The sequence below is a fragment of the Phaethon lepturus genome, unplaced genomic scaffold, assembly GCF_000687285.1.
Source record: "Phaethon lepturus isolate BGI_N335 unplaced genomic scaffold, ASM68728v1 scaffold11465, whole genome shotgun sequence".
NCBI classification, from domain to species: domain Eukaryota; kingdom Metazoa; phylum Chordata; class Aves; order Phaethontiformes; family Phaethontidae; genus Phaethon; species Phaethon lepturus.
In genome coordinates, this window is record NW_010538372.1 from 1 (window position 1) to 11,597 (window position 11,597).

Here is an 11,597-nt window from a genome sequence, read left to right on the forward strand (position 1 = left end):
GATCTGTGCCGTGGAAGAGACTGAAGGAGAGCACGTCTCCGGGTGGCCCTTCCTCCTGGGGGAAGTGAAGGGAGGTGGGAGTGAGCGTCTGGAGGGAGGTCACGGAAAGGCGCCTTCTTCTATGTGTACATCAAGGTTTGCATCAAGAATACTAATTTCCGGAGGGGAAATTCGTGAGTGTGTGTTAAAAGCGCGCTGATACGCAGAGCTGTGTGGAGACAGGCCCTGGTCTCTAGCCAAAATTACTAAGAGCTGTTTGTCTCTTGTGATGGGTGTAGTGGAAGGGCAGCGTGAATGTCGCGCTTATTATTTCATTAAATTTTTTTTCTGTTCTGCAGCTAGTGGCATTCTGGCTATTGACAAAGCCAGGGAGCCCATCACATTAGTACTGGCAGAAGATGGCACCATTGTGGATGATGAAGATTACTTCTTGTGCCTGCCATCTAACACCAAGTTTGTGGCACTGGCCAAGAATGAGAAATGGTCCAGCAAAAGCCTAGGTACTCTATGGATGAGGGAGCGTGGGAGCGGAGGGGTGTTTGGAGTACCCTTAGTGAAATTAGGCTGTCTCGGGTGGGTGGGGAATGACCCATGAAACTGATGACTCTTGTGTCAGACAGTGGAACAACCTGGTTCTCAGAGTCTGTGGATGAAGTGGACAGTGCTGCAGAGAAGTGGAAGCAGCTGGCCAGGCAACTGAAGGATGACCTGTCTAATATCATCTTGATGTCTGAAGAAGACCTCCAGGTACAGTGAGGAAACCTCTAATTGCTGTCTTTAGCTCTGCCCATCATCCATTTATCTCAGCACATGGCAGAGAACAGAATAAGTAAACAAGATCTCGAGCTTAATTCAGCTTGCTCCTGTTTGGCCCTGGTGCTAGAGTAAAATGTCTCCTTGAGGGGAAACACTTGCAAGTGTCTTGAGGAGGACGCTCTTAACCAGAGTGTCCGTCGCAGCGTGTCTTTCCAGTTCTAGCAGTGGGAGAGCAGAAAGTCAAGGTTTGGCCAAATGGCAGCTGAGGTGGGCTCCTTCCATAAAACTGGACACTTGTGTAACATGTCAAAAGGGAAGGCTGCACAGCATGCCAAATCTGTCTGCTCCAGGTTGGAAGGGGTTTGAAGAACTGCTGTCAGTTTCCAGAGCTGATTGATTGGAGTATCTGACAGCTTAACACCTTGTATATGGTGAGGCATGGTGATAACTGCCTCTTGTCCTCCTGCAACATGCAGCTTCCCAAGTGCCAGGCTATTGGCTTTTCTTTGTGTATTCCCATGCACTCTTAAGAAGTGGTACTGATTGTCAGGAGTTGTCAGGATTTCTGTTAAAAATGCACTTGATTCCACACCTTCCTGGATGCCTTTTGCCTTCTGATAAAGAATGCTGGCTGGTGGAGTGCCACTACAGCCTCTCATAACTAGGCTGACTTGCTGCAACAAGAAACCTTGTGAAACATGCTAGGTTTCATGAAGGTGGAGGCTCTGTCATCCAGGAGGCTTGCTGTTTGTACCGTAATCAGTGTAATGGAATGAGTTACTCAATCAGTCCATGTAACAGGAGCACTCTAATTGTTTTAAGGTGCTTATTGATGTACCACGTTCACACCTGGCAGAAGAACTTTCCCAAAGTCAACCTAAAATCCAGGTATTGCAGGACACCCTGCAGCAGGTGCTGGACAGACGAGAAGAAGAACGCCAGTCAAGACAGCTTCTGGAACTCTACCTAGAGGCCTTGAAAAACGAAGACAGTATCTTAAGCAAAGTAGCAGGTAGGGAGCATTAGGATGTTAGAGAAGGAGCTTTTCAGAGATGCCTGAAATAGTTGAGTGGAGTAAATAAGGCAGAGTGAAGGACTGCTTAGCAGCTATTAATGTGGTGGATGTTGTAGTTGGTATAGAAATCTCCGACTGGGTGAGACCAGGAGTCTTCTCATTGCTGTGTCACATTTCTCACAAGGCCTGAAAGTAGAATACTGGGAGAAAAGCTTAAATCATGTAATCACCCTTAACATTATGAATTTCCTAAGTTAGAGGATGCACCTAGATAGAATGCATATTTTATTAATCTCAAAACCATCAAAGCTGTGCAGGCCACTTTTTCTGTCATGTGTTTGTCATGGGCTATAATGATTCTGCTACTTTTCAGAATCTGAGACTGTACCAAGAAAAGAGATGGATGTGGTTGACACAGGTACCAGCAGTACAGGCACTTCAGCCAAAATGGTGCTCAGTGACCAGATCCTTGCTGCTCTGAAAGAGAAACCTGCTCCAGAGCTCTGCTTGGACAGTCAAGATCTAGAGGTGGGTGACGATGACATTACCATATTCTGTCAAATCTCTCCCTTTGGAGAGAGAGGTTATAGGGGGAAGGTGTCCTTGCTTCTGAAGGCTCTAATGTATCTTGGTCTCAAAGTGGTGAGAGTTAATCTATTTCTCTTCCTTAGTAACACTGTCTCCTGCTTGGAGCTCCTCTGTAATAGCCAGTTGACACTATTCCAAGTACTCTCGTCTGTCCTCTGAAAAGCTACAAAATAATTTTGGTTTTGATCTCTACCAAATCATAGTCAGCCAGTGCTTCAGCTGTCTTAACAGCAAGAGGTTTTTTTGTATGCAGATCCATCTAGCTATATTTCTTTTATGTATCCCAAATAAAAATAAAATCCTCCTTGTTTTGGAAAACAGTGTAAATAAACCCATAGCTTGGAAAGGAAAGTCTATGTAAACTTTAGCCTTTAGAAAGTGTGTTCTTTCTAATGCTATGGACTTGCTCCTCTTGCTTTTCACTGCTGTAGAAACTAAGTAACTGCTTTCTGTTCTTTTGAACATCTGAACATAACTTCAAGCCTTAAATGTTGGTAGAATATTGAAAATACACTAGACCACATGATAGATAATGAACACTGGGAACATTTTTAATACCAAATTGTAAACAGGTGTCTCATTACTGCTGTTCTTAATGCGGTGAGAGGCGTTAAGTGGTGGAGGAGCATTAGCAGAAAAGACTTAGAAATCTGTCTTGCTACAGCTAGTCTTGAAAGAAGACACAGAAGCCCTGGCCTCGGCTCTAAGATGGGACAAGCAGAAAGCAGAAGCTCTGCAGCAAGCCTGTGATCAGGAGCTCTCCAAGCGTCTACAACAAGTGCAGACTTTGCATTCCCTAAGGAGCACGTCAAAGGGCAAGAAAACTCTACCCTGGGGAGACTGGCTTAACTCAAAACGCAAAAAATAAGTGCTGCTTGCAACTTTTATTTTTTTTTATTAGAATCAATACAAGCAAGATATATCCTGGGACCCACAGTTTGCTGGTCATACTGTGGTCTGGCTATAGATAACAAAAATCTGGACATTGTCCTAAGGCTTAAACTCCAGTGATGATTCAAATCATTTGTAACCAAAGGGGTTTTGACTTTTTGCAGAATACTAGAACAATGGTATTGCTAAACACAGCATGTAAGGGTTCAGCTTTGAATACCTGGTTGGGAGCCAGAAGCTTCCATCTGATCATGATGGATCTAGCTTCTGAAGCCCCAGGCAGTTTGCTTACTTTGGCCTCCCGCCATTCTCAATATAAAGGATGGAAGACCTCATGGAAGACACTTTGAGGCACGGTTAAAGAACAGAAAGAAGGCACCCGGACGATTGCTTACTGAACACGGAGTGCTCATTCTTGGGTAGGGTTTACTGTGATTTGGCCTAGGTAAGCTGTCATTGTGCTGTTTTTCCAGGTGCTGTCTGGGATCTAGGAACTTGAATTCTAATGCTAATTTCATCAGTTGAAGTAAATTCAAAGTCCTTTAACTTCTGTGCTTTTTCTGTAAGGAACTCCTGCCTCTTGGGTGCAGTGTAAGCACTAACTTGTAAACACAGCAAGGGTGGAAATACTTGCTTTGTAAGGCTGTGGGGCAGAAGACTTGTATTTGGCCTGTCTGTATTACTGCCCTAATCACTAGCATAGTATCATGATGCTTTTGTATTAACTGGCTTATTTTTAAATTTGTTAAAGTCTTTTTTTTTTTTCCCCAATATCATTAAAACCTTTCTACCTTGCTGTTGGACTAGTTTTGGTATTCCTACCAGCTGCTGTGATTAAAGAATGTGCTCATAAGTCCAGTATTACCTTAACGATAGAGGAAGAAGAAATTAAACACAGAAGTACTCTGTATTTAACCTGTCCAATTTAGATAGAATGCATGTTCACGCTGGTGACACTGCACCAGAACTCTAACCTGGCACAATCTGTTCTTCTCTTGTGAGAATAGAAGATGTATATGAAAAAATCTGAAAAGTGAGATGAAACTTCTGAGAAAGTTTTAGTAGAAACTAGAAACAAATGTTTTCTAGCATCATGCAAAAGCCTCTGATTTAACGTAACTTTAAATGGTACAGGATGTCACCTGATGAGTATTCCTACAGCAGGCATTCAGATGAACCCATTGCATTTAGACATTCCAGTTGAATCATGGCACACTCAAAGTTAGATTGCCAGTGTTAAGTAATAAATATTCTAAACAGTTGAGCACCTTTGAGCAGGTAAGCAAAAAAGGGTAACTTCAGATGAAGCTACTCATATGGGAATTGACTGGACTTAGCAGGGAAGCTTGCAGTCAACTTCTTGGTCAGTCTGTTCTGCTAGGGCAAGTAATTGCTTCTTACAATATACACTTCTGGCTTGTAACATTATAGGCCATGACAGGTAAAAAGGTTTCCTGCTGCTTTAAATAGCTGCAAGCTTTTTATGTTCAAGTCTTTCTGAAATAGCATATATGGCTGTGCCTTAACATAATTTTTGAAGCATGCTCTACTGCACTCAAAGCTAATTACACTGGCTACCCATTGAAATAGCATGCATTGAGTAGACTAGCTGTCAGCAAGTTTATTCTGTGAGCTTATGTCTCAGTTTGTGGTTACCACTCTCTCAATTATAAGCCAGTTTTTCAGTCTTGCTCGAAGCTGCAATGCTTTTGCTTTTTTCAGGCTCAGCTTGGCAATGGAAGGTCTACTCCTCAAGCTGTACTAGAGGAAGGAAGGGTTTTACCTGTGGCTTTTTCACATCTGCTTAAAATAGATGCATAATTACTTCAATCCTGTGTGCATTAGGAATATTTAACTCACCTACTTCCAGGTGAACACTGAGATGGAGTCATAGAGACCATGCTGATCATTCTTGTAGGAAGGAAGTGATGGTCCTTCCAATCTAGCCTTAAGGAAAAAAACAAATGGAGGGTTTTCATTGCTGCTTTTTCCTCTTTTCTGTTACCAAGGTTAAAGCAGTTTAGTTGCCTAAATTATAGTAAATTATTAAATGCTGCAGTTCTTATGTTATAGACTCCAAATTATCAACTAGACCTAGCATAGTATGATTTAAACAGTAACTTTTGTCTTAATTGTTCTAATAGAACAAAAAAAAAATCAGATTTTCATAATCTGATGGAAGCTGCAGTTATACTGTATTCTAAAATTGAGCTGGCAGTTTAATAGTAATATTGACTATTATTTGCAACAGGAGCAGGTATGTAATACTTAACTCTCTTTAAAGTTCTATTATAGTCAACATCCTTCAAAAGTCTCTATGAAAAATTGGAAGCAATTAACTACTGACTAAGAGACTTCAATGCTGCATATCATCCTGAACTTTCCATTAAAAAATCCTTTTTTAGTGGTCAAGTTTATGTATTGCTTCTTGGATCCCGTTCAGCAGTGCAGTCAAACAAAGATCAAAACTGCTAAAACATGTCCATGTAGTGAGATTTTTAAACCTAACAGTACAATTATCCATATAAATTTTTTTTTTTTTAGTGTAGACTTTACTATAGATCTCTAAGTCATTATATTCTGAAAGTTGGTTCATAGCTAGAATTTTCTGTTGGTGATAACAGAGAGCTGCTGCCAGATCTAATATTTCCACAGCAAATAATCACAAAGCTTTTCAGGAAAGAGTCTTTAGCCATTGGCCAGCACCATCTGTGTACCAGTAGTGTATATGCACATCTGTTTGTTTGGAGAGGAAGTAACAGGAGATTTTAGTTGAGGACAACAGACAACATCAGAGCTAAGAAACTTGGAGACATAGTATTTCTCTTCCTGACATGTTAGGCTTCATGACCTCAAAAAATAAAAATCCGGTAAGCTGTGTAATAAACATCCACTAGGCCTTCCTCTTGAAAGACAGCTACTGTTATCAAAATGCTTGATGCTTCTAAAGGCCTAGGAGTTCTGTGAAAGAAATACCAATTTTCTACTCAAGAAAGGAATAGAATAAACAATAGAAGCAAATCAAATAGAACTGCACATGTCTTGATAACCAGACCCCTACAGAAGTTGGTCCTTTAGAGGCAGAGCAGTGGATAAGAGCAAAAGATACTTGATCATTTTTTGCTTATCTTACCTGTGCAAGTCAGGAGAAACTGTCCACCTAAAACATGCTCTGTAGTCTAATTTAACCTTAAATTAGGTCTACATTTTGTAGGCATGAAGTATGTTTGATTATTTAAGCTGCATGGACACTTTAACTATGCAAAAATTAGCATTTCCTTGATCTTATTCCTGTAATATTTAAGAAGCTTTAACTTCTGAACAGGGTGACTGACGTGCCCGTGATTCACAAGGATGGATTTTGTACAGGTGTTCAAGAGGGAGGGATACAATATGGAAGGTCTAAAACATAGCCAGAACATGTGTGAAAACCTAAGGAGGCTGCCATTACGCTTTTTTCAGGGTAAAAATTTTAGAACATGAAAGCCGTGAGTTAAAGTCTTTATCGTTAATACATTTAAGTAAACAAACCTACCTTGTAACAGAGATTCCGCCTTGTAACAGCTTCTTTCTTCAGCAATAGATTTGCCATGAATGAGTATCCTCAATTAATGGTATTTAACACAGCATTAATGATTTCTCCCTTAAAGCACCAAGAAAAACCTTTCGCATCTCTCGTGGGATTGGGTTGATGACCAGGGTACATTAAGGTAAATAACACCTCATGAACCTCAAGAAAGCAAGTAATGTATAGTGGCATTAAAAAAAAAAAAAAAAGAAAACTGAGTAAAGTAAACACTGGTATGCCAAGAGGACAGACTTCCTTTTGATTACAGAATTGCTAGTTTATTATGTACGTAGCCTACATCAGTCAGTGGAAGAATTTTTCTAAAAGATACCTCCTCCCAGAAAGTTGAACAGTTTGGGATAGGGGAAAATGAGAGTATTTAAAAGTGTCACTGTGTAAAATTTCCTCTATAGAGCCAGAGATAGGGATTCATGCCATTCCCATTTTCTTCTACACTGTAGCACTTGATTTTATTTGATCAATATTGGATAGTTAGAGCCTACAAAAGGCATGTTGTTTTTTCCTTATTCCACTACTGTTTAATAGCTCAAATACAGAGCAAGAATAAAAGGGAGCACATGTAAAGAGTCCAGAGAATTACTTTTTCTCCATTGTGCCACGTACAGCTGAGTGACTCTAGTCCAGAAAGTGCACTCTTCTTTCAAGAGAGAGGTTTTAAACAAGAAGCAAGGCTACACCTAGAAGTTCTCAGGGGTGGTCAAAAATACTCTGTCGTCTGGTACCTTCTTTATCTTGGGGTAGTATTTGAGGTATGAGTCTTACTAAAATGAGAACCTGGTGATTTTAAACTTGGTTTTGGGGAATTGCCCTAAGCTGTATCCTTCAGGAAGGAACAGGGGTCTCAAGGAAGAGCTTGTCTCATGAGAATCAAAGGCTGAGCAAGAGAAACAGTGTTCAAAGTCTTTCCTTTCTTGCTGCATATTTTAGACTATGCTTGGCAAGCATATTCTTGCCTGATAAAGTTAGTCCACTGTGATGGTTTTGTCTGGGATAGAGTTAATTTTCTTCAGAGTAGCTAGTAGGGAGCTATGTTTTGGATTTGTGCTAAAACCAGTGTTGATAATACAAGGATGTTTTCGTTAACTGCGGAGCGGTGCTTACACCGTATCAAGGCCTTTTCTGCTTCTCACCCCACCCCACCAGCGAGGAGGCTGGGGGTGCACAGGAAGCTGGGAGAGGGCACAGCCAGGACAGCTGACCCACACTGGCCAAGGGGATATTCCATACCATATGACGTCATGCTCATATAAAGCCGGGGAAGAAGAAGGAAGGGGGGATGTTCAGAGTGATTGTGTTTGTCTTCCCAAGTAACTGTTCTGCATGATGGATCCCAGCTTTTCTGGAGATGGCTGAACAGCTGCCTGCTGATAGGAAGTAGTGAATTAATTCCTTGTTTTGCTTTGTTTATGTGCACGACTTCTGCTTTACCTATTAAATCATCTTTATCTTAACCCACGAGTTTTCTCACTTTTACCCTTCCGATTCTCTCCCCCATTCCACCCAGGGGGAGCGACCAAGCGGCTGTGTGGCGCTTAGTTGCCATCTGGGGTTAAACCACGACACCCATACAGCAGCTTAAACAGCCTTCTCCTTTCAGTTTGCCGTATTCATCTAATATCTTACGTCTTTAAATCTGCTTCTTTTGAATCAACAGCATTTGGTTAAGTCTCTATCAGCCCAGCAGAGGGAAATGGTGATACATTTCTGACAACCACACTGGAGCCATATTGCTATATAGTGACATTTAGAAATGTAATGCAACTTACTGAAAGTGAAGCTTGTACACCAGCAGTATCACAGGTGAAAAAGTACATAAAACGTGTTTTAATTGTCAAGACAACAAGTCAGAGATATGGCTATTTAAACAAAATAGAATACTCAAATACCTAAGCAGTAGCATCAAAAACGGAAGCAAGGACAAAGTCAATTACTGGAGAAACTAAGCAGCAGCATGGAGGGAGTTGCACATACTGAGGTATTATGGTAAGTGAGAATGTTCTGCTTTAAACCCTTTATTTAAAGGTTTTTCTTTTTAATAACAGTAAGATACCATTTTGTGATCAATTAAGGCATGTTGGCTATAAGCTTTACTGAATTCTGACAGACCTTTCATTTTTGGAACAAAAAAATCCAACTAATTATGTTCACCTAGAAACCTAAAGATTCATCACGTGTTAATATGCAAAAGGAATCTCTAATAGGCTAAATGTGGTTCCTCCAGGATAATAAGAGAAAATTACCAGAGATATTACTTGAAAGGTAAATCATGCCATGTTGGAATCTTCACTCTCAGCTGCTGCTTGTTCCCCAGAAGTTCTGCCTCCCTTAGCTGCACTGGACTTCTTTTTCTTGCTCTCCTTTTTTTCCATGTTATATGATGTGAGCTCTTCACTCTTCTGGGTGATATACTTTAGCTGAGAACAATAAACTGATCAGTCATCTACTGAGGAACTTCATTTATTACAAGAAATTAGAGAGAAACATTTAAGAGAAATTAACAGGGCAAATTCTTATTACAAAAAAGGCTGACAAACATTAACTAGTTCTAATTCTTGCTTGAAGCCCTCAGTCTAAGCTGAATATCCTCAGATACTGAAATGCCCTGGCAAGACTAGGGTTTATAAATGTATGTCACATCCATCTCTAGAACCAAGACAGCAACATTAGCGGCTACAAACAGAGTTGTAGTTTGCCAATATACAATCTGAGTACAGAAACATTGCAAGATTCCTCTGCACCCACTTGACATAAACAGCACATGATAGTTAGGAACACAAAATTAATCTCCAGCATTTACTGTGCCTGCTCAGGCAAGTTCATGTTGCGTATTTCAAATCACAGATGGAAGGAAAAAATCCCCTCACATAAAATTAGTATTGGAAGTATTCTTCTTCATGGAAGCATTTACAGGTATATCTTAACACATCAGTGAATTTAAGTCCACTGAACATCATGCAGACCAGCACATGAGAAAATACAATAATGTGAATCATCCCTACATTAATGTTAGGAGCCTTAGCACCACAAGGTGGACTCAAGTTATACCTGACCTTAGGCTAAAACAAAGAAACACAACATCAGGAAAAAAACAAGTGATTTACTACCAAGATTGACCATGCCATAATGTGTCTGCTTATCGCGTCTTTGTACTTGGAACCTCAGCAGCCCTGCTGCAATCAGAACATTGCTGCTTGAATTGCAATCAGATCTGTGTCCCCACAGTGATGAATAGAATCATGAAGCAAAGTAAGATGAAAATTAAAAAAATCACTGGATTGTGCCCATCCATCATCTATAAGCCAGTCAAACTGCTTAAGCAACAGTTGCTTCATCATCTATAGCCTTCACTCAAATGCTCTTAGGAATGAAGGAGTTGGTTTAAGAATGTTGTGAGGCAGAAAATACAGTGAATCTCACCAATGAATTGCTCCTTCTAGCCAAAAGCTTCACATCTTCTGTAGTGACTGTGCTTCGTTTTGCATGCCTGCATAAAATTAAAAAATACTCCTTAATGTGTTTGCCAACAATGGTTGCAAAAAGCCAGACCGCATCTAATTCAGAACACTAACTAAAAGGGCTTAATAGGGACACAGTAAACCAAACATGCCTATCTTTTCCAACTATAATACACAAAACCCTATTGTACAAGTTTGTATGTCTTCATCGAAATTCCCACGCTTCCTGTGTAAAACCAGTAGCATTTAGCAACCAGAACTTCAAGCACCACTGTTACGTTCCCTCTTACTTGCCAGTAGGTCACTGTGTTTTGACTACTTAAAACATTCCCTTACCTCCCTGGAGCAACCAGATGAAACACAGGCATGCTAGTAAACATCTGTCACTCCCAAACCATCTAGTACTGCTATGTATCAACACATTTCAGTTATATACAGTCATTAAACAATCACTTATACCACATAAATGAACTTCCAAGATCAGGAAAAACCTACAGGGGCATATCTATTTCCTATCTTCACAGCCACTATTCAATCAGCATATAGAATCCTTTAAAACTTGAATTACAAGACATATTTTAAAGATTATCTAGTTATTGGAGCAAAATGCAAAAAAAAGAAAGCCTTTGTTACAATCGACTGTTCCGGTACCTACCTTGCAAACATTTCGAGGTCTTTTGCAAAGTTCTCTGGAGAAAACACAAAGATGCCACATATTTTAAAATGCTAAGCGGGTGAGAAGAGATACATAACACAGTTCGAGCTGCTACAAAGGTGTAACTGCAAATCATCCAAGTTAGTTATGAGAAGCGACCATAACTTGTTATTAAGTGCCACTCTGTTGCACAGGCAGGTGGCCCACACAGTATTTCCACACACATTCAAATGCTTCTTCCAGGTCTGAAAAACAGAATCACTATTTCCTGTACTTTTAAAAATGTAATGCAAGAAACAAGGCACCAATGATACCTAGTTTCAGTGCTATTTTTTTAAAGCATCATTTCTCTAGCAATTGCTCTTGAACAAATAAATAATACGCAAACTTCTGTACCACACTGCCTGAAGGTGATCTCTGAAATAGCTGCAATGCTTTGTTTGCTGAATTGCATGTCTTTGTCTTCTGCAACTTCCTGACACAGGCAGCCAACCGTGTAGTGAACCGCAGCCTTCAGCCTCTGAAAGGAGCCAAGGCAGCGACAGGTCAGCTCTCCGCAGGCTGATACTTAAAAGGACACAACATAGGCGACCGCTTACGGACCCCAACACACCCCGGCCACCGTTCAGCGCCCCATTCCTCCCCGCC

General features: G+C 40.5%; 2 protein-coding genes across 2 annotated transcripts; one reads left to right on the plus strand and one right to left on the minus strand.

Moving 5' to 3' along the window:
* Positions 1 to 338: 338 nt before the first annotated feature.
* On the plus strand, positions 339 to 3,228 carry DFFA (DNA fragmentation factor, 45kDa, alpha polypeptide; the record flags this gene model as incomplete). The annotated part of the gene is made up of 5 exons (XM_010286775.1): positions 339 to 500; positions 617 to 747; positions 1,579 to 1,768; positions 2,145 to 2,299; positions 3,024 to 3,228. Coding segments are annotated over 5 exons (842 nt in total), but the record flags the coding sequence as incomplete, so codon positions are not given.
* A 5,875-nt stretch (positions 3,229 to 9,103) lies between these two features.
* APITD1 (apoptosis-inducing, TAF9-like domain 1) lies at positions 9,104 to 11,516 on the minus strand (the record flags this gene model as incomplete). The annotated part of the gene is made up of 4 exons (XM_010286776.1): positions 9,104 to 9,253; positions 10,257 to 10,323; positions 10,950 to 10,983; positions 11,346 to 11,516. Coding segments are annotated over 4 exons (422 nt in total), but the record flags the coding sequence as incomplete, so codon positions are not given.
* Positions 11,517 to 11,597: the final 81 nt, after the last annotated feature.